Below are 24603 nucleotides of genomic sequence, written 5' to 3' on the forward strand. Positions count from 1 at the left end.
TCGCCTGTATGTGCTTTTATGCCGGTACTTTCTCTTGCATTTCTCACATTCGTAGGACATGTCATATTGGGACCAGTAGTTTTTTGTCTTCATTGGCATAATGGGCATCATGTTTTGCATCATTGTTTTAAAGAAATCAACCTCACCTGAAACAAGAAGTCAGTTTGTAATCAACTTCTTATTGGCTCACCCTATGAATTATTCTAAAATTCTACTTACAGTAAACTCTAGGTAATGCTATCGTACTATTTTCATTTGATATCCTTAGGACTAGATCAAGGATCTATTAATAAAAAAATCGTTGTTAAATTGAAACATTTATTCACATGCATTTCCAATTAAAAAAAGAACAAACCAAACACACTCAATGTCGTTAAAAATACAATAATCATTTAAATAAAATTGCGTCTTTCGAAAATTGGAGGATGGATCACTTATTACAGTTAGAAATGTAATCTTGCTAAAGCTTTAAACGAGTTTACCAAGATCATCAAAGTATTTTAGTTTAGTACATTCAGACGTGGTTTAAACTAATGGAGAATTACCACTCCATGCAATGTAGTGTCTCTCATAATTGTTGTAGATAAAGACACTTCAGAGAGAAACTACAAATAAGAGGACACCGCCAAGTTTTATATTTATCCGAGAGCTCACTAGATGGCGTTGCGCTATTTCAATTTGACACCATATACAACAATAAAGTTTCGTAATCTTACTGCTGCATACATTATAATATAATACTGTGAAGTATACCTATATTACTTAATTTGGCTCATTTTAGCAGTTTATAGTTTGTGCAAAGTAATTATATTCAGACAGGGCAACTTAGCCCAAGTATTGTCTTGTTATTATTGAATGATGAACAAGTTCTTAATAAAATAAATATATTTTTCTTAACTACATACTGAATTACGTATTCATTTTGCAAGTTTGATCAGCTAATAAGTAAAATAGGTAAGTAGATCATACATTTTGATATAATTCTTGTTCTGTCTAGAAAGTTATCTTCGATACAAAACCAAAACAATAAACCTCCTAGAATAATGTCACGTCTTTAACTAATATCCAAAACACATTATCTAGTAAATAACCATAATAATTTACCTAACAGTAATTAAATCTATGTATTTTATTAAAGCACTAAAATCTTAGGCTAAGAATCGACTGGTAGATTCTTTGGTTTCAATATTGCGCGATTCAAATTTGAACTTTAACGGTAACTTAGTATAACAGTAACAAATGCAATAAAAATCATTAACAGAAATACTGTACTAATACATTTTTTGGTTACAAAACGTTTGGTATACATAACATAACACTTGCTCACGACAAAAATACCATCCGGGCGGTAAGTCAGGCTGTAACATTAATGTAGTCTGAGAGGAGTATATAATAAAGACTACTAATCTCCACTGTTTCAACAGAAGGCGTTACCATGAAAGCGTGCTGTCTGTGTCACCGAGTGGTCCCATAAGTAATATTTCGAAAGGACATAAGATCGTAGGAATGAAGTTTGGTAGTACTTATTATTTACACGGCTCAAAGTTCAGAAGAACAGGGGCCTTTACTCGTATTTACCGTTTTTTATAGCAAAATTAGGCATGCTCTTTTGACTAATTCAAAGACAAAGGAACTATAGTTGCAAATACACAGATGAAGCAAAAATACCATTGTATAACGGTATTCAGTGAATTACAAGAGGTACCTACAGCTGCAGTGTGCCACGAGGTAACTGTGCCAAATGTTTACAACTTCGTAATTCAATCTGGTTCCTCGAAGTATAATAAGCTGCCATGCACAGTTGTCAAAACCGTGCCTCACCTCAATCATTATATTCTTCAACTGTGTATTAGAGTTATTTTGTCTTCGATAATGTTTAAGACCTCACTACCATTTCCCCCTTATACTTTACGATAATACATTTTCTTTGGTAACAAGGAACACACACTTAACCAATAATTATTTATAACAAGAACAAGAAAATATAACAATCTATTCGTAATAATGTATAAAATGTCTTACATAAAACTAGTTACATTTGTCTAAAATTCCATTATAATTTAAAATGTAAATCAACAGTCAAGATAAATAGCTGCCCCACAGTAACTGCCAAAAATAAATTTTAACTGGAGATGATTTAAACATTGCATAACAAGACAATAAGTCCATTCATCTCATACAATGTATTTTTTGTTTCTTATTGGACTTTCTAATGCAAAATATAAAGGCACAAGGTTTGGCACTACGTTTGAATACTGTACAACTACTCAATTAGGTATGTTAAAGGCACTCTCTTACATACTTCACTTGAAATTATAAATATACCAAACTTTAGAATCATTACTTCGAAGATCTGTTAAGATTTACCATATCATATCTTTTGTACAATATGATAAGTAGTTAGAAAATACCCTAGGTATAATAAAATGGTAAAATTAATAAAACAAATTTGATTGATAAAACGGTCTATAGAGTCAGGCTAAGCTAACTATGCACAGTATTTGATAGCAGAGCGTGGAAGTGTTATCATAAAAGTACAACTTCTATGAAATTAAGATGTTTATAATAACACTTGCACACTGTGCTATCAAATAAGGCGCAGAGTTAGCTTAGCCTGACTCTACCTTATTTTTAGCCGGTGGGGTGGTTCCAACGCTTCCTAAATGTATTCCGAAAATGTTTATACATACCATTGTCATTATAAATAATATTCAAATTATTGGATAAACCATTGGCATTATTAACAGTATTTTTTCCTTCTTATTAAGGCCTTACTGACGACCTACGTCCAAATTAAAACGAGGAAAGGCCACCACAATCTCATTTGGTATTTGTCTGACGGTTAGAAACATAGTATCGACATATTTTTACATTATTGCAGCCACTCGGGTGGTGTATTAGTAGAAAGTCAGGATGTCAGGTGAATTTATCGACTAGCAACTTAAATCTCTAGAACTTTGTTATTGTGCATGGTTACTGCCGAAAGCATAGACCTACCATCCGCTCGCGCTTGCTAATTCTATGGCCGAAAGCGAGCCACGCGTAGGTACAGAATGTTCAAAAAAAACTCTAAAGGTAAAATCCGTTAAAAAGCGACTTGTCTAATCAATATGAGTCAACATAAATCACCCGAGTTATACTATACGTAGATGTAGTAGTTGCTAGCCAGTGAAATGTGGTGCTTCTTTGCAATAATTCTCTTACGACAGTTCAGTTGACTACAATACCTGTAAAATTAAAAAAATACACTTAACGTTTGGGCACTCGTTATGATGTAGACTGTAGGTTGGCCTGCATACTTCATTATTTCTTCACTATCCTCTTGCATTCGGGTCGATGATTGTGGAGTTAAGTATTACGTCCAAGGATTTTCTTTCTTTGAAACTGTTAATAGCTGTAACAGAAATAAGATTCAATATTTTATCAACAAACGTATCTTCGATATGGTCATTAATAACAGTTTATATTTTATTAAGGCAAATAATTTAAGTATTGCAAATTCAATCGTGTTCCTCCATATTCTGGAAAGGGTTTCTTAATTATGTGGCTTTCCATGTCAAAGGTCATACGCAATTTATTTTGTATGGCGCTTTGATTTCAGCTTGGGTTATAATATAACGCCATCTAGTAAGCCGAGCGTGAGTTTATGGACGTTATTTTATTCTTTCTGATAGTTCTTTAGCATTTTTTTGAATTATCAATGACCATTTTGAAACTATTAGGTTGTCTTGTGAAGGTATTGCACACCCAAACTACTGCATTCTAGGATATGAAGCTATCAAACTAAAAATAAAATACTAAAGATACGTGCAAACTAAAATACTAATGGAAGTGATACCGAACCGTAAGTTGAATTTAAATCATGCAAATAATATATTTAGGTGTTACTATCCAATATTATTTGATAAAGTTATTTATTTCAGAAAAAAATCTTTAGTATACCTTGTTGGTTAGTTATTTTATTATTAATGTTCTAAACTTAAACCCAATGTTAGTGGCTACGGAAAAACAAGAACTTTACTGACATTGACGCCCTGACGATGGCGTGTCATTCCGATACAAAATCCACCTTCTCCGGCAAATCTTTATGTAGATGGCGTTCGTGCAATAACAGGTTGTGTTTCTGATAGGCCCGATACACACAGTAAGGGCACTTAAAACTGGGCTGTTTTCGGCACTCGTACTTAATGTGCCGTTGGAGAGAACCTTTATGCTTATACTTGTTGCCGCAGTCCACACATTCGTATAGCGTCCATCCCGCCTTACCGCCGCTCAAACCCGAAGTACCATAACCCAATATATAAGGAGTGTACAACTGTGCAACTGAAATAAAACGCAAATCAAAATAAAACGTGCAAGTACTTAAGCTACCACAGTTACTGTAAAGCCAAGCCACCTTTAAGAATAAAATGTGCCGCCAAGCGTAGGATAATGCACCATGTCTCCCATTAATTTGCTTTGTCTACAGGTATATCTATATCTACCTCCTTATATTATACAATATTCATGCAACCATTTAAACCGTAGTTCTTAACGTTGTTCGTTTCACAGTAGGTATTTGATCAGCAAGAACCAGTCCGAGTCAAAAAATTCGAGGTAATAATTTATCTTTGAAGTTTTCTCAAGAAACCTGCAGAATAAAAATCAGACTGATCCTAGTTACAAGTTTTCAAAATACATAGGTATAATTTTATCACTTATCATGCAATGTTAGTGTATGTTAGTTTTGTATCCCACACAATTCGTCTCCCAATCCTCCCAAATTTGACCATTAGCAAGTGAAACCAAAGAATCAAGTATAGCAACTTTATTAAAATACAAAATGGTTATACAAATACAATCAAATGCATTTAATCACTGTAACTTCATCAACAGATTACACATGGTTCTATCACCTAGTAATATTCTATAGGCAGTATCTAGATTTGTTCATTAGCAAATGCCCTAATTTCACACACGCGTTTTTCTTGCGAGGGTTGAAAAGCCATAGTAATGCAGCAATCTGTTAGTGACATAATTGTATATAACCGTCTCTTTCTAACAGATGGCAAATTCCCTGCACGTTTTAACCCGTACTTAATAAACGCTCATGTGAAAGAGGGGCAATACATCACTAGGATCATGATCTTACGAATAATTAGGAATACATTAGTTTTGCTACATTTAGTCGCTGTTTTCTCCGTGTATTGATTGTCTGCAAAAATTACATATCACAGTTATGAGAAATGCTGTGCTTTCCAAAGAAGTTAGCTACTTCAAGAGGATCACTATCGTCAAACTAACGCTTCTGTTTTTGAACTAGTTTAGAAACTGGAACGTTTTAAACCCTAATGACTAACGATTGAAGGCACTTATTTTTATATTGACAAGACTTCGTATGGTTGTACTGTGAACTTTACATTTTGATTGTATGATGGTAACTCCGGAAATAACCTACGATGGCACCATGTTAACACTAAATCAACAAAATTTTGATTTCACAATTTATTATAAGCTTCTGTAACATGGTACCGGCACTAATCTTATAATAATTTCTAAATGGTAATGAATGTGTAAATATTTACTTAAACTACGTGGAAGAATATTTGAACTTCTGAAAATTTGATTGTGCACTAGGTATCGATACGATTAACGCAATTTTAATGGCAGTGTCTTCCGCTTCAACGATTAAAATCAACAATTTTCATAAGGCACTTGTAGCTATTGCAGGTCTGACCTAACAGCCATGATTGGCCCCAAAAGGAGTAATTATAATTAGATAAAATCACAAGAACGTATCAATCAACAGACATACAATTCCAGGAACTACCAATTTTGTCAATTGTCCACTCTACTGATACACGGCTATAAGAATTTTAACATAAAAAATCCTAGACTAAAGATAAAATAAATGCATTAGACGTAAAGAGATCTAAAAATAATAGAAAAATTAACTTAAGTGAGTATTACAATATAATGGAACATGCATTATGGCAGAGAACTAGAGCTTGCTTACTAAGCGGTAATAGCTTCATTTTAATTAAAACTAAAATATCATTTTATATAATATACGAGTAGCACATCTCAATCACGATTTCTATGCATCTCAAACAAACGGTTGTCAAAATACTTAACAAAATGTGGCAAGTTGTACACCTCAGTATCGTCAGATACTGAAATTTTTATTCTAAATTGTACGATTGTTTGTACGAAATCTGTTAGCGATGCTGTTAATAGTAACTGTAATTGGTAACAATTTTAAACAAAGAGTATGTAACATCAAAGCTCCTAAATCACGGAACTTACGTCCTAGTACAGGAATGATAAGTTTACATAATAAATGCTGTACATAAAATAGTAAAAAGCGTAACTATACAAATCACTTCATCTTAATCTTATTGTATACTCGTAAATGCAACAGTTTCTTACACTGTCGCAATCAAACTGCAACTAGTGTGAATACTATGAGTAACTTGTCATTTGTGGTATCTTATTTTCATCACTCGTTGATGTCGCATTAAGTGGGTAACGATTATAGGCACCATTTGTGACCTAGTTGACGTCTACATCTAACGTGACTGCCCATGCCACTATCACAAATAGATTTCATCACATTTATCACAATCAGGAAAACTTCGGATTTTTGATACGATTCTTTTCACGTCTTGACATATATCTACTTCGCACGATATAATAACTGTAAATATTAACATCAAAATTGGTCCTTAATACAAAATGTGACAAAAAACATCAAAAAAGACTGTAACACTAACATCAATACAGTTTCAAAATTCTTATAAAAATATGGAGTATTTAATAGTGACTATGCCGGTCGCGCTATGTGCAAGCGTCGATGTTATCCTGCTTTATGTACTGCTCGGGTTTCATGTGGACTTCCCGATGCATGCGCTCCATGTGGCGCGCGATATGCATCTTCTGTTTGGCGCGATATACGCAGTAAGGACACTGGAATTGTGGTTCCTTCCCGCACTCCCACTTCTGATGGTTGCGGAGGGAGGACTTGAGCTTGTAGACGCGGCCGCAGTCGGGGCAGGTGAAGCTGGGCTCCCCGGGCGCCGGCGGCAGCTGCGGGCCGCTGACGCGCATGGACGCCACGAGCGGCAGCGCGAGCCGCGCCGACCACTGGTCCCACGACAGGCCCCCGATCCTAGTGAAAGACACGTCCTCCGGCACGGCTCCTGAAATCGCCACAGACGTCATAAAACGATCACACGCGAACACAAAGACACGCAACATTCAACATTCCCGTGTGGTTAAACAGTTACAAGCAACGTATACATGTTATATACATAATAAAATATACATAAATACAAAACAAATACATAAACTATAGAAGATATCTACAGTGAGTATCCACCGAGTGCTGTGATGAAAGCTTTGCAAAGGAAAAGTAAAAAAAAAGAAACAAAAAGGAAATCATAACGTTTATTTTTTATGAATAAAATTGTTCGGTGAAGGTGTATCGTCGTTCAGATCCGTTTATTTTTATGCATATCTAAACCGGCATCATCGGCACGCGATGCTAAGGATTGGTGTTACTGGACCGATACGGTTCTAGTCACAACTCTAACAAGTTTGTTACTTAAAAGTAGTCTCCCGACCCCATGGGTTTTCTTGTCTACCTGAAATTATTAATTATATTAGTATGAACGAAAAAAAGGAAAAACTGAAACATGCAAAGTTGAAAAATAAGCTGCGATGGGTTCACATTTAACATGCAGGACATGCACTGTTAATCAAGTGTAAATATTCAATGACAAGACTTACCAGTAAACATTACCTTTCAAAAGTAACTTGTTTTTAAAATTACCTCTTAATTCTTACATGTTTTGTTGATAGGTAATTAACGTTTTAAACAAAAACAAAAAGAAAACAAATGGTTCATATATATAATAACTATATTTGATTAAACGTTTCTACCAGATAAACCCCAAAATATTCATATAAAAATCACACTAATTAAACTAATTTTCCAATAAAATTAACAAACAATTTAAACGACGTACCATTCGTTTTGAATATAATTCATGCTACATAGTGTCCAAGAGCGTAATAAATATATGATGGGAATATTGCATATTTTAATCAGAACAGTTTGCATGCTCGGTTGTATGACTTGAACGTTTCTACAACAATAACTTCTTATTTCTTACCATCACGTTAAATCTAATACTGACTTTGGTCAAATAGCTTTGTTATCCTAGTTTAACAAAAAATATCAACAGTCAATATGTTAAACAAAACTCGAATAGGTTATTGCAAATAAATATCGGTTAATATCAAGATAACAATTTACATAATTTTGAACACATTTTCTATCCCAGTTTACCGAATAACAACAATATCAAAAACACCATTAAGTATTATAATATTATAACTACAGGTAACATTGTAGGCACATTATGGATGAGCTTTTATTACCTAATCGTGTTAAAATCAATAGATTCTCAGTATACTGATATATTTGCTCGGTGGAACAGCCTCGTCAAACTCAATTATTCAGACAGTCACTTGAGAGATCTATTGTTTTCCTATAAAGGACTGCAAAAGCAGCTTTACAAACATTATCCTTACACTAATAAATAAACAATTTAAATTAATATAATATAACTTTGGGTTTGCTACAAAGGTGTAGAGATAGGAAGACAAGGTAATAAATAATGGTCCCTCGAATGTAAACTCTAGGAAAACAAAAACAGAAGAAATAAGTTAAACAGGACTAACAACGACTTGGTTAATGGACATAAGACTTGACCATCAAAAATTATAATAAGTTTCTACCCGTGAGAGAAAGATGAAAGAAAAATATAACCTACAAAACAATTATAATACATACTTTTACCTAATTAACTAATCATTCTAATATCATTGCACTACGATTAACAAATTTGGAATTACATATTCCTTACCTATAAGGAATGGTTGATTATAAAACTAGACAAATTCGAGCTAAATATGGTATGAAAATTTATTGCTTTATGTCAAGTCCGATTAATATCAAAATATTCGCTACTAGATTCTATACTTTCATTAAATATATCGCTTTGGAAATAACGGACATTAACTCTAAATATAATTGTATATCCGACCTGGGGCCGTACTCCCGATAAAATACTTAGGTCAGTCTTAACTACGATCATAAACTCTAACAAAAACAACAAAATTAACGCTAATGCCGTTAGGGAATGTGCACATTACAACTATTCTCAGTGTATATAAACTCTTTTAACAAAAAAGTTAAAATATAAATAATAATATTATTGCAGTACCGATTTGGTTAGGTATCTACTTTGGTCGAATGAAGTCTAAACTAGATTGAAGTTTTTTTGTTACGCCTGACTTTGTTGCTGGCGTAGATGTACCACTCGTTGTTGTGGTGCTTACGAATATGAACGCCGAGATTGCCTCTCTGTTTGGCCTTGTAGGAGCAATACGGACACTGATGAGCCGGGGCTTTGCCCCCACATTCTACGTTCTCATGACGACGCAATGTCGACTTCCAGCGATATTTCTTACCGCAATGCCGGCACTCAAACTGACGGCTCGCGTCGTCCGAGCTGTTCCCGTCGCGGCGCGCATATTTCACCTCTTTGTTTTCTTCGTGCTCATCGCCCGGCACGGAATGGTCGTAGAAGCCCTCAGTGTCTTCAGGCAGGACGATGTCGTCCGTATCGTCGTATTCCTCAGAATCTAGCTCCTCGCGTTTTGGCGCATTGTTGTTCTGCAAAAAGGCCTGTTGCAGCAGATGGGCTTTCAGGTCGTCGGGAATGGCGGCCAACGAGTCGAGAGGATGCTTGGGCATCATGGGGGGCTTGAGGATGTTGGTGACCTGGATGCAGGCGGGCACGAGCGCGGCCAGCCCGGGCTGCGCCTGCGCCGACAGCAGCGACAGCAACGCGGACGGCAGCCCCTCCTTGTGCGACTCTGAAATCCAATACGTTTAACATGTTGCAAAAATAAAAACAAAAGCGCGACTACATACTGTTAATACTACCAGAGGCTAAAATAAATTAAGGAACCAAAGAAATGCGTTATAATAATAAATTAAAAAAATAATAATCTCTGTTAGAAATAAGGCGAAGCTTCTAATCATGCAGACATGCACAATCTCGAGATTATCTTCCCATAAGAGGATCGGGCGACGAAATGAAAGGCCCGGCTACCGTAAGTCGTTTAATAGCTTTAAAAAATATCGAATATCATTATCAATAATACATGTATACGAGGCTCATATAAAAATTAACGTTTTAATATCATCTAAGGAAGATCGAAGAGTTAAGGCACTAGTATAAAGCACTGAATATGTTTCGCATCACTCGACGCGTATGGGCGTGGAGAGGGGCGCGGGGTCGCGCGGCGGGGTGGGCGAGCGCGGCGGGCGGTGCTCGGGGTGCTTGCGCTCCAGGTGCTTCTTCAGCTCGTTGCGGCGGTGCTTGCTGTACGAGCAGTACGGGCACTTGTACTGCGGCTCGCGGCGGCACTCCAGAGTTATGTGACGGACGAGGTTCTTGCGCGCGTTGTACAGGCGCTGGCAGTTGGGGCATTTGTATTTGTTGGCCTCCGTCTTGTATTGCGCGCAAGGTAAGTTAGCGGGCGGGTCGGTCCGGGGGAAGATGTTGTAGCGAGACTCTTTTTTCGTAGTTTTCGGTTCAGATTTCGGCTCGGGCTCGGGCTTAGGAGCTTTAGGGGTGGTCGGCGGTTTAGGAGTTTGTTTGGCCGGCTGTCGCTTGTTTTCTTTAGTCTCCTCGGGCATGATGAGCGAGTTGGGCGAGGTGACGTTCTTCAATACTGCGAATGTGGTCGCGGTCGGAGGCTCTTCCACCACTTTTTTACTACGAGTCACCACTCTGTTCGGCAATATCAGTCCTGAAAGAGAAAAACCAAATACAGTTTTTAGCTTAATTGCGAATACAAATCATAATTGTATAATAAAGCGTAAATAAAAACAAATGTGACGTAAAGAAAACCATATATTGAAAGTAAAGAAACAGTATGAACTAAAAGTATCAAAAGTTTTAAATTTATAACAAAAAACAAATTTCTTCTAAATGTTTAAACAATATCCAACCTACACTGCTACACATTTAAATCAGATGGAATGAATGGAATGTTAAGTGTATTTTATGAACAACGTACCTAACACCTATAAATATTACTAATCAACAAGTGTAAATATTTATAAGGAACATGGCAGTATACTCGAGATCAAGTTTTTCTCTAAATTAATAGGAACATAATTTATCTTTAGTCACTACTAAATAACTAGATAACAAGTTTTTCTAAGTGGCAAAAATCTATCCATAATTAAATATTTGGAAAAAATCAACAGTAAAAAAATAGAAAAAAGAAAAGTGCCAAAAGTTCTAATTCACAATGTCACGGTTTTTCTTCTTTCTTAACTTTTTTAAAAATTTCTTGGTACTCTTGCAGCCAATTAGGATGTTTATGAGCTATATGACATGTCAATGTTTTCTTTTGTGAGTATTTTTTACCACATTTGTCACAGCCAAATTGAGGACCCGTTACACATTCATACTTTTCGTGCCTCAGTTTATTTCTTCTATACTTGTACAGTTTTTTACAGGTAGAGCAAGAATAATGACTATCTTTGTCGGCATGTATTGGTTTTCTTCCTCTTTTTTTAGGAGGCATCGCTTCCGATTCCCTCTTTAAAGGTTTCCTTCCCCTCTTTTTGTATGTTCTCTTAACGATCATGTTCTCTATGGCTGCTTGTTCCTTTTTAATTTCTAGTCCTATTGCTTTCACAAGTTCTGAGCTCTTAAGACACCCTCGAGTTAATGGGAAAGGGGTTTTTGCGTAATGTAGGTCGTTAATGAGTTTTATGGGTCGTTCTGGAAGGTCAAAGAATGAAAAGCAATAAATAATGATAAGTAAAAAGATCTACACAAAGTTAAAATGTGCAAAGAAACATAAAAATGTGAAGAAGAAAATTAGTACAGCCGGCAGTAGTACAGTCAGTTTAATAGTACTGTGTTATTAACAGTCTGTGCTATAAGACTAAGACAGGAACAGGTCATTGGGATTAAGAATATTACAAGTGGTTAATATATGTGTGATGGTTAACAGCTTGGCATGTGACAGGTAGGTAGGATTTCTGGTCCCTACACAACAATTTGATCCTAACTAGTCTTTTAAATCAACATGTTTGTAACTGAACCATATTATATGACTAAATGAAATGCGCATCCAATATCATCGGGTTCTTTACGTCGCGACATGCTTTCAATAATCTCAGGATTAGCCTAGTTGCGGACAATGATGTTTTTCGTCTAAAGAACATGCACAATAAATGAGAACGCCTATAAAATCGATTGATGATTTAAAACATGAATCTATAAAAAATCTGCAGTGAAATCACATGTGAATGCAAAAAATAAAAGAAATAATAAATAAGATAAATAAGCCACATTACCATCAAACTACAAATTAAATGAAATTAAGGTTTACCTTGTTCCATCAGCCGCTTCCGAGGCACATCCAATCTTCTATGAACAATAGTAATAGTTTGTGTCACTATCTGTGCCAAAATAAAACTTCTACCGCCGAGCGATAGTCGTACAAAACCCGCTAGCTTTTAATAGCCAAATATAATCGAAGGTGAAGTGAGGTGTTTGTGCACATTTATCATGAATCTAATTCATATTAAAAATAAATACGTGTATAATAAATATGAGAAAATTTACTTACCAATGAGCTCACTCCACATTAGGACAAAGAAGGTTAGCACTATTGAAAGTTAGGTATTACATATGCAAAGTATAATACAATATCTATGGATAGCAGTTAGCATGCAGTGATCTACTGGCGACCCCACGACAAAGCGAGTACATAACGTCATACACATTCAAGTGGAAACAAATGTAAAACAAGATCAACTTACCTTATCGTTTACCTCACCTTTAAAAAAAGGCTACAGTATAAAAAAACCTTTTACCAAAATACCTTTACCTGTTGCACTGAAATATTTTCAAATTCATATGGATACAGAAATATAAATTGTGATAAGATTAGTAATTTATAATACTAATATTAGATACTAATTAATATATGGTTGAATTTTCACATGTGAAAACACTAGCACTCTTTCCGCCGTCGTGAAATATAATATTTTATATATATCAAGATAAATAGATTATTTAAGCAATGACTGTTTATCTCATCAAATTATGGGAAGACATTGCGCATTTCATCCGTTCCTTAGACGTCTGGGACAATGGACTTTAGTCACCCATACAGCAAAAAAAATTTCTTAAGCAAATTACAAATACAAAGTGCATTGTCCCAGATTACCAAACTCAAGTCCAAATAACACCCTGCGTCAGCATAATAGAGTAGGTATGTATTCAAGCACAACGCTACGCAAGGTGTTTTGGTGCAACGTTGCCGGCATGTCACCGGCAATGTTGCCAGAGTCATGTGCGGGCTTACCTTGCGAGTCTCGAACACTGTCACTTGAATTCATGATTTCATCCTGAGATCTTTCCATATGCCATTGAAAATCTAGAAAGAAAAATAACACATGATATAGTTATTATAAAAAATACATCTTTGATACAGGCATTTTTGCTAAAAGTAATTGTTTAAAAATCATGACAAATAAACTTATTATTTTAATTTGTTCGAATAATTAGTTCCATAAATAACTGTTTAATCATGTACTAGTTGGTTAGTACCTAATGTCAAAAAGCAACAATATGTTTGAACAGCAATGGGGTCATCCATTAATTAAGTCACGCGTTTAGGGGGAGGGAGGAAGTTTGCTGTTCAGATATAGTTTTGCAATGATAAACATTAGGTAAATCGTTTTATTTGTGATTTTTTTATTCCTAATCGGTATCATTTCATGGCATAAAATTTCAAATATAGCTTTTATAAAAAAAATATAATTGATTTCATTGAAAACAAAATTGTGACGTCACACTAAGGGGCGATTTATTTATTTGTCAATAAAATTCATCGTACTATACGTGGTTAACGACTTCACCACAGTTGTCCAAACAACAGGTACAGGGCGTCCTTGAAATTAATCTATGAAAATACGTTGAGGACTGTAGGCTTCAATTAATATTTTATTTTCTTTATTGGGAAAAAACAGACATAGGCAGAAAATACAAAAAGTGGACGTGGTTTATACATTAATAAGTGCAACCTACATCCTGAGACAATTCCCACTAAGATTTGTAAACCAAGAATATTTAAGTGGCATTGTCATCGGATTGAGCTATAACATGTGTGGTACATAATAGTAGGGTTAGTAAGACAAATGTATTGAAGTGCATGCACTTTAGTCTCAGGCGATGCCGCTTGGCACGATTGTTCCTTACAAAGTTGATCTGGCCCGGTAACCAGGAGATCGTACCATGCAGACCCCCTAAAAGGGGGGGGATGAAAGTGTCAGCTCCCCAGGTCCAATCTATGCTATATTCCATCCTAGTCTTAGCAACTAGGGCAAGTTATATATATCATTTTCGTATAATTAAGGGACATAAAAAAAAATGGTTTTTGTACAAAACATGAAAATGTTATGTAATTTTTTGTGACAATATTGGATGTTACAATCACAGTGTGGCGATTTGCACTAAATAAAAAATTGGACGATGTACCCCATGTATTCTTTATTCTGAAAAATATCACTTTATAGTAGGCATTCATACAATTTTTTCGTAATAAGAAAAATATTTATAGCGCGCGGTAGTAACGATTTCCATACAAATGGAACTATGTCCAAAGTCAAAGATTTTACAAAAACATTGAATTTGGCATTTTAAAAGTTTAAATATAATGTTTTAATATTTTTTCCATGCGTTTTTGCTCTTTTTTGGTACAAATTTGTTGATTTTATTTTTCTTCCACACAAACTTTCTCCCCCCTATTTCCCCCCCTTAAGGGTTGATTTTACAAAATTTTATTTTATCTCAAACTTAAACCTGTTGCATTTAATTGATGTTGAAAATTTCAGCTTCATATCTTCAGGGGTTTAGATTGTATGATGCCTGGAAGTAAGCAGAATTTCGTTAGATATTATAATGTATGGGATATTATGAAATAAAATGTCTTTAGCTCAAACACATGTAGATCCTAAAGTACTAAACATTTTAACCTGAAAATTTGAACATCGATTAATTAAAAAAGATATAAGTTAGTAATAAAAACTAATTTAAAACTATCTACCCTTAAGGGGGGGAAATAGGGGGGAGAAAGTTTGTATAGAAGAAAAATAAAAACAACAAATTTGTACCAAAAAAGGGCAAAAACCCATGAAAAAAATATTAAAACATTATATTTAAACTTTTAAAATGCCAAATTCAGTGTTTTAGTAAACATGTTTAATCTTTGAATTTGGGCATAGTTCAATTTGTATGAGATCGTTACCGCCACGCGCTATAAATTATTTTTTTATTACGAAAAAATGTATGAATGCCTACTTTAAAGTAAAGTGATATTTTCCAGAATAAAGAATACATGGGCTACATCGTCCATATTTTTATTTAGTGCAAATCGCCACACTGTGATTGTAACATTCAAAGTTGTCACAAAAAATTACATAACTTTTTCTTTTTTTGTACAAAAATATTTTTTTTTGTATGGAAAGGCATAATAATTATTTCAGAAATGAATTCCTCGTCCCTAATTTATACGAAAATGATATATAACTTGCCCTAGTTGCTAAGACTAGGAAGGAATATAGCATAGATTGGACCTGGGAAGCCGACCCCCCCCCCCTTTTGGGGGGTCTGCATGGTACGATTTCCTGGCTACCGGGCCGAATCAACTTTGTTTGATCTAAGGAACAATGGTGCCAAGCGGCATCGCCTGAGACTAAAGTGCATGCTAAATGACCTTACTAACCCTGCTATAATAGATAGTAAACTAATAATATTGGTAGACATCGGTTACACGCTAATTCTGGCGTCAGTTCAGTCCATTCGAGTTTTGACTGATGCCAGAATGATGGAAAATGGACACGGTTAGACGATCAGTCCAGACTGACAACAGACCGATAAAATTACGACACAGTCGCCGTTTGGACACAGAACGCAACACAGTCATTTAGTCTTGTCTAACATATTAGACAAGACTAAATCGCGTCAGTCACCATAGTGACTGACGCGAGAATGACACAAACAGGTTACACGATCAGTCTCCTATCAGTTTTCTGTCATTCATAATGGACTGACGAATATTATCTAAAAATTTAAATTTTCATCAGTCAAGACCATCAGTCCATTAGTCCGCGTGTTACACGATAATTCTCCCGTCAGTCTGACCAGACTGATGGACTGAACTGACGCCAGAATTAGCGTGTAACCGATGTCTTACACTGACGATATAATATATAGCTTTGAGCCATCAGTCCTCGACGTACTATCTTTTGTTTCAGGGTAAAAAAGGACAAGCAATATTTTTGGTAAGTACTAAATAAACCACAAGTCTTGTATTTACAGATCTGAGGGCCTACCGCGACAACCGAAATTAGCAAATTGCGGGGATCTTTCTCTTTTACTCCAACGAAGGCGTAATTAGAGTAACAGAGATAAATGCCCGAAATTTGCGAACTTTGATTTTCGGGATAGGCCCTCTCAGATCTCTAAATACAAGACTTGTGGTTGTATGTACCCTGATGTGTATGGCAATCTATAGAAAATAAGTATGAAAACATTTGAATATGTACAAGATTTTGTTATTTTTGCATTAATTAGCCTTGTAAATTGCAGTCACATATGTGCATGTTAAACCTAAAACGTTAAAACGCGCGGCTGTGACGGATTTGAATGATAATAGAATATTTATGTCCCAAGTTATGATCTTTTAACATTGTCTGCTTGCCCTTGCTTGAGATAGTGAACTAATAGTTTGGTTTTAAGAGCAATTGTATGGGCAGTGATAATAAATAAATGATGCGGCGTAGAAGAAAATGACACAAGGTCCTCCAGTGAATGGATACTCATTTTAAGTGAATTTATTGATTAATAATTGTCCTGATGAGATTCTTTTTTTGCGATTTAGAATGTGCCTATACCGTAACTTTTAAAAACTGTGGTCTAGATATAAAAAAAAAAACATAAGATTATTTCAAAGAGATGTTGTAAAACTTAAGTAAAAAGTAAATGGTAATAAAGATTCATATTAGAATGTATAGGAATAATTTATTAGACAATCATATCATAACATTTGGTTGGTACTCAATTACCACCAATAACTTGAATGGTGTAAACACATATGTCCTTGAACTAACTTCTATTGACATAGTGTTGTACGTACTGTAAATGTAGTGTAGGCGGTAGTTGTACACGTTTTTGCACACTACAACACATGTGCTGACTTATGCTTTGTATTGTATTGTAGCATAAAATTATTGATGATAAATAGTTGTACCTACAACATCTGTAGTGTAATTTATTTTTCAAAAATGGACTCATGTGTAACGCTTGGCAGGAGTAACGCGAGTCACCATTTTATTGCGTGTACATTTTATTCATGTTGCAAAATTTAAATGTTCCATTCCATGCATTCATAGACATTTTTATATTTGAAATCGTAACTAGCTCGTGCATTTTCCTGGATTGATTTTTGGGAATTTTATGGATTATGTTATGCCCACCGATGCAAGTTTAACCAATCCTATTTCAAACTAGAATGTTTTGTTTGATGTTTTCATGTTGGTCATGTTAATATTTAAAGGAATGTTCACTTTGTATATCTCCGTGGATACACCAGATCTATTGGTAAAGATTGGCTGGAAATAACCATTTTGTTACACATATATTATGTACTTTGTGTTAGGCGTTGCATCAGTTACTAACAAGAGAAGGTACCAAACTGTCCAGCTCCAATTTGATTTATTTTGATATAGCACCATTAGCGCCATTCATTTATTACGTAAGACCATGTCATTTTTACTTCGGAATGGTGTCAATGTGATATCATAAATGGATTCAGCACCCCCGATTTACACGAAAACGATACCAAACACGGCCTAGCTTCACTGATGTAGATATCAAGATAAAATTAAGAGCCCTAAATAAACTTTCAAGAGCGGATATCTTAAAAACTCTTCAAGATCTACCAATTCTTCCATAACGTGTATTCAATTCAATTAATTATTAATAAGCAGGTACTGCAGGCAGGCAGTTGTGACAACAGATATTGCCTGTATCCAGTAATCATTGACAAGCAGATGTATAGGTATGTTTGTCTAATTTATTTTTAAATTGGTTCCATTTTGTGTTGAAACCACATCTTCAGGGAATTTGTTCCAAGCCCTCACTACTTGGTTGCTCAAAAAGTGTTTGTATGGGTTACTGTGGGACCTATGCCTTTCTAATTTCTGATTCTAATATTGGCTAAGTCGCCTGAGAAATATTTATTTAAGTAATCAAGGAGATACTAACTGCGTACGACGTCGTTATGTGCCACGGCTGGAGGCTCCTCAGCCTCCTCGTCTAGCGTGAGATCCTCAACACCATCTCTTGCGTTCTCCTCCTTGCAAGGGGGCTCCTCCCCATTTCCATGGACTTCTGCGGGCTGTGGTACAGGCGCGGGGACTTCCACGGACATGCGGCGCGCTTTCTTCCGGCGGCGGGTCGGGCTTATGGACCCTTCGCGACTGTCTATGCTACCGTCTCGGACCTAGGACAAGAAAAGAATTACTTTACAATGGAGAACTTCATGATGTCATTAAAAATTTCGATTTTTTTTTTATTACTCATGAAATACCATATAAATATAAATCCATACTAATATTATAAAGGCGAGTGTGTCTCTCTGGTACCTCTTCACGCTTAAGCCGCTGAACCGATTTAGTTGAAATTTGGTATAGAGATTGTTTGTCGCAGGGAAGGACATAGGATAGTTTTATGTCCGAAATCATCCCTGAAAAGAGTGCAAAGGGGGGTGGAATTGAAAGAGTTAATGAATTGCCTAATAATTGAAGTAAGCAATGCGCGAATTGAATGATTGCTATTAGCATTATCCAGGCGCTATATCTACTTTAGCTGCTGTCACTAATTCCACGCAGACGAAGTCGCGGGCAAAAGCTAGTACCATATAAATATAAAATAATTGTAGGTAGGTATATAAACATAGTTAGTTTTCCCTCTGGGTTGGAAGGTCAGACGGCAGTCGCTTTCGTAAAAACTGGTGCCTACGTCAATTCTTGGGTTTAGTTGTCAAGCGGACCCCAGGCTCCCATGAGCCGTGGCAAAATGTCGGGATAACGCGAGGAAGAAGAAGAGGTAGGTATATAAACATGACAACACAAACAACAGTGACATGAACAGTGGATGACAACAGTGTTTTAGCTGATTTAGGGAACAAGATTTAATCACAATATGTCTTGTCTTGTCATTTGCTTGTCAATTTTGTGATTTTTATTTATTGAAATAAATGGCATAAATATATAGTTTGAATCAAGTGGATAAACGTAACGAAAGTAAATAGATAAGTACTTAAAATAAAGCTTGAATACTAAATTATTGTGCTTGGTAGGTATAATTGGGTTACCACCAAGTTCTTACCAGTGGTAAAAGGTGGGAAAAAATCCCAGTAGTTACCACTGGTAAGAACTTGGTGGTAACTAGTGAGAATAACCTGTATAATTTATTTATACAATGTTGAAATTGAAACAGTTTATGACAGAGGAAAACTTTTTTCCCTAAAACTTGTATTTTATAAAATACCTATAATATAAACATAAATTCTTAGCATTCATTTACAGGACTTGTACGGAAAGTAATGTAATGATGATGTGTGTTAGGTGATTAAACAAAGCAGTATTTTTAATTTCTCATTGCCATAACAACTAATATACCTTTTCATGTATGTATCATAATGTCTTTACATATGGATTGTATTGCAAAGAATTGTGTGGCCTGGCACAAGTATCTGAACATAAACTAAATATAAATATACCTATGTACCATTATTGGGTAGTAGTTAGTATGCAACTTAAACCAGTCTTCATATCTCTCATTTTATGTTAGTATTATTATTATATTATGCTTGCTATGGTATGGGGTCCATTACAACTAGGGATTGCAAACCGGATTGATTTTCAATTGGATTGAAGCCAAAATCCGGCCGGATCCGGCCAGACCGGATCCGGTTAGGTATAAGGATATTAAAGTTAATTAAATGACATATTTTTCAAGTTTTATGCGTTATATGAGAAACCAAGGCTATTTTTACAAATGTATTCATAAAACAACAATTTCAAGTTAATAAGAAATAACTTTTTAACAATAAAATAAAACTAAGTATTAAAAAGTTCACATAGTCAATCTCTATTTAAAAATAAAATTAAGTCATTTATTAATTTTATTATATTTAATCATTCACATTCTGCTCACATTTATACGTTTACAATAAAAATATAAATTTGATTAGATTCCAAAGCCTGTTAATGGGATAATTATGGGATGGGAAATGGAACTCCTTGAAAGGACAAGTTTTCTTAACTGTTCTTTGATGGAATTATTTGTAACGCTGACATCCATTCTAGTAACAAGATATTTTACTTTTAACCAATATTGTATGAAATGCGCTCCAATATTATCTTGCTTTCATTTTTTATCCGTGAAAATAGTTTTACAGCCTAAATCACAAATAACTAACAAATTTTAATTTTTAACAAGCAGAAACGTCTGTGAACGATGCTATTAAGGGGTATCCAGGGGTCGTGAGTTCAAGTCTCACCCAAGACAGTAATTTTTCCACTTTTAAATTTATTCTAAGCTAAATAAATAATTCATGAATAAATATTTGGGGACAATTTTATAATTTATGTAATATGGGTACTAGCTAGCTCTAGCTAGGTAGTACTACTAGGCGACGATATATATACGTATAGTATATTGATAAATACATGCTTATATACGTAGAAAACACCCATAACTCAGGAACAAATATCTGTGTTCATCACACAAATAAATACCCTTACCGGTATTCAAACCCAGGACCATCGGCTTCATAGGCGGGGTCACTGAATGGTCACTACTCACTAGGCCAGATCGGTCATTACAAATGAAGGAAATTTAATTTCTGAAATAAATAATTATTTAATTTAATTTAAATGCCTTCCATGGCATCTCCATCCTTTAATTTTTACTTCTAATTATTTAAGTAATCGTCGTATCTTGCCGATTCGTGCCACCAACATGAAAGAAGAGGAAATCTTCTTCTGTTCTCAATCATCCTTATATTAAATATCTTCTTATTTTACTAAATTTGAATTTTTCCATTCGTTCTTTATTCTGTTTAACTTCTTTCTTCTATCCGTCGCCTTTATCTCACCTAAAACGCGCAGTGGGTGCTGCGTGCGGTCTTATTTCTATTTTCTCGGATCCGGTAGCTCCTAAAATGTGCCGGATCCGGCCGGATTACCAGATCCGCCGGACCGGATTGCAATCCCTAATTACAACCTGTACATGTATGGTTAATTGGCAAGTTAAACTAATTGCCACAGCTAATGCGTCAAAATTCTTAATAAAAAATAGACAAATGTGTTTATGACATCATTCATATGTAGCTTCTATAGTACCCAGTCAACCTGTTAAAATAAAATGAAAGACAATTATAATTTTAACAAACCTGTGGTGGTGGCGATGGAGCACGAGGCGGGTGTGCTGGAGCAGCCTGTGCAGGGCGCGACGGTGGCCGGGACGGCTTGTTATCAGAGAGGCCCTTGATTTGCAGGGACTCTGCAGCCTTGAGTAAGGCGGCCAGCTGGTCCTGCGAGATGTTCACCTCTCCTCGGTACATATAGTCCATCATGGCTCTTAACTCTGCATATTTCACATCTTTTAAGATGATTATTGGATGCTTGTCATATTGCTGTGATAGTACATTCTGTAACAAAAACATTGTGTTGTTTGTTGTGTGCAGGTAAACATTTATTTTGATTCTTTTGTAAATGTGCATTGTCTCGAAACTTCAAAGCCTGTTTAAAGTTGAATAGATGCATTCCAAATGTAATATTCCTAAACAAAATTCCTTTGGTAAAGTTATTTGAAGGTTATTCATTTGTTTTAGTTAGTAATTTAAGATCTAGACGTCATTGATGTAATTTAGCAAATCACAGTTAATGAGCATCATTGGGTAATGGAAGCCAACAAATGGGTACTTTGGAAAAGTAGTTTGCAACAACTTTCTGTTGCCAACTCATCTATGCATCAATCTAAGCCAATTGCTAAGGCATGAAAGCTAGAACGAAACAACTGGACTGTTTATTAGAGCAAAACTGTGTTGCCTTGTAAGTTAAACACGATAGCAATTGACCTACATTACGTGAGCGCGTTAGCAAATTACCAACCTCGAAATAGGGACTGCACGCTGACAGGACGACTTTGTGCGCCTTTAGCGTCTGGCCCTCGGCCGCGAGGGTACAGTCCACGTGAATGCCTTTCTCTAGGAGTGTGTCGAACACCGACACCAGCGTGGACTGATGGTTGTTCCAGCGCAAGCAGAACTGCTGGTCGTCGTCCATGCTGCAGTCGTCGAGCCACTCGCCGCGCCCACGGTTCTACATCAAAACATTCCCTCATCAACACAATTTATACACCACGCAATAATTAGGCCACTCGGAAACTTCTCCCGACCACAACAAACAACGATTTATCAGTCGCGATAATCACGCGCAAACGCCAATCTTCTCACCGATTCACCTCATAAAATGATATCACACCCCAACTTTAACTTTAGGGACCACATACGAGTCGGTCCTAAGCGACGCGGCACTCTCGACACAAAGAAAATGGCCGCTTTTCCAGCGCGACAAAAAATAAAATGGCGACGAAAATTCTAAGTTTTACTATTTTCTGGACAAACTTTTCATGACACATATAACAGATTCAAGTTCAACACGGGGCCGCGACACGCTGAACTTCCACAAAGTTTGAAGTCAACAAAGAAACTTCTGAGAAACTTTACTTCGAAAGTTCACGAGTGGAAATTTTCAAGATGAAAACTCGTAGCGAGCAATGCTTATCGCGGTCGTAACGCTACATCGGAGATCTAAACGCTTACCTTGACTATTTCATTAACTGTTGTATGAAGTTTTAACACTGTTTTAGATAATATTGAACTGTTTTAACAATGCTACGATTATAGTTCAGCACATTTGCACACCCGCCAGCTTTCTTGAATGAAAACACCTACTTTAGAGTAGATACTAACTACTATGCTATGTTGCAAGTTTAGAGAAAGGCACCTCTACAAAAATCCAAATGAAGTACAAGTTGGAAGCGACGCAGTGACCCAAAATAAGCTTCAAAATGTTGCCAGAGTTAAATAATCAGAAAGCTTGAAAACAAACATTCATGAATGCATTACGTTATTTTTCAACCATTTTAGTAATTTGTGCATTGGGATTACGTTTTCAATATATTTTTTAAATGAGATTTTCGTCTAAAACAGTCAGCGCTCGTTACTTGAATACCTTTCGATTTCATGTCCTTGACCTACTTCATACAAACTCGTGATATGTTTCAGTTTGATGAATGTATAATTTTAATAAATATAAAATATTAATAATTAAACGTATTATTATTTAAAATATAATAGATAAAGTTTAAACAATTCTTCAAAACATTGCCAGTTGGAAAAATAAATAGACGCTGGATTGTTCCCACTTTATTGAAATCAGCGTCATCTACCGACACAGCAATGTATTTGTACAATTTCTCGCTACTTTGCAATAACCGCGGCAAACCGCGGCAAGCAAAAACAACTGAAATAAAACATAAATAGTGCTGTATTTGTCGTAATGTTATCCCTAAAGTAGCACACATGTCAAGAACACTTTCAAGATATAATAGTAATAGGTATTCAGAATTAACTAGATTAAAACTGGCAGCTAGTAAAAACTGGCAGCAGGTTAATATAGGTAAGTAAATTAATATTGTTACCGAGAGTCTAGCTGGAGTGTCTAGACTAATTTTCCTTAAGGATTAATAAATTGCTCGTTTATAAATATTTGTAACGTTTTCAACCAAAAGTACCGCATTGTCGGTTGTCGATAAGGTTGATTTCAAATTGAAGCTATATATTGAATCAGCGCAGCGCTTTATTGGCAACCTAATAAGTAAGCCAGTAAGAGCCATTTTAAACCTTTTGGTTTAAAATGGCTCATTTGCGCCTAATTGCGCATATAAAATTCGCATTTAACAGCAATTTTCATATTTATAGCTTTTTCACGCCACTGTTCGGAAATGTGGCAATAGATGGTCTAAAACCAAGCTGGAAAGTAAGCAATAGCTGTAGCACCTGAACCACCACTACTACAATGTTTCATAGTATCATTTAAAACAGCGGTCGGCAACCTGCGGCCCGCGGGCCGCATGCGGCTCGCGAAACTGTCACTTGCGGCCCGAGAGGCGCCTTGGCTATTTTGTATGTAATAGTGACAAACGACAATGTCTCACAAAGTCATAAATATTAACAAAGTATGGCCCGCGTCACCTCCGTTAACTACTATTGGCCCTTGGCTGCTAAAAGGTTGCCGACCGCTGATTTAAAACATAAAAATCAATAAAAGGTCTTTATTGGCGCAACTTTTTCCTTTAAAAATAAAATTAGGTTATTTAT

The 24603-nt window shown here is 35.7% G+C and overlaps 2 protein-coding genes across 8 annotated transcripts in view; one reads left to right on the forward strand and one right to left on the reverse strand.

The window, feature by feature from the left end:
- The window catches only part of LOC134795346 (aprataxin and PNK-like factor), a 122182-nt gene that overhangs the window by 77938 nt on the left and 19641 nt on the right, over positions 1-24603 (forward strand). The window lies entirely within an intron of this gene.
- Positions 4793-23280, reverse strand: LOC134795348 (longitudinals lacking protein, isoforms A/B/D/L-like). 5 transcript variants are annotated; one of them, XM_063767171.1, is made up of 7 exons: positions 23044-23278; positions 22331-22540; positions 21610-21867; positions 18414-18651; positions 13450-13521; positions 9887-9924; positions 7881-9841 (listed from the first exon to the last, which is right to left on the reverse strand). In XM_063767171.1, exons 2-7 carry the CDS (start codon positions 22502-22504, stop codon positions 9311-9313), a joined length of 1311 nt encoding a protein of 436 aa, XP_063623241.1. In that variant the 5' UTR covers positions 22505-22540; positions 23044-23278; the 3' UTR covers positions 7881-9310. The 5 variants fall into 5 exon arrangements, with proteins under 5 accessions (XP_063623245.1, XP_063623241.1, XP_063623240.1 ...); XM_063767175.1 differs by lacking the exons at positions 7881-9841; positions 9887-9924 and adding an exon at positions 4793-7178 and having other exon boundaries at positions 23044-23277; XM_063767170.1 differs by having other exon boundaries at positions 7881-9924; positions 23044-23277.

This window comes from Cydia splendana, chromosome 12 (assembly GCF_910591565.1).
Source record: "Cydia splendana chromosome 12, ilCydSple1.2, whole genome shotgun sequence".
Classification (NCBI taxonomy): Eukaryota; Metazoa; Arthropoda; class Insecta; order Lepidoptera; family Tortricidae; genus Cydia; species Cydia splendana.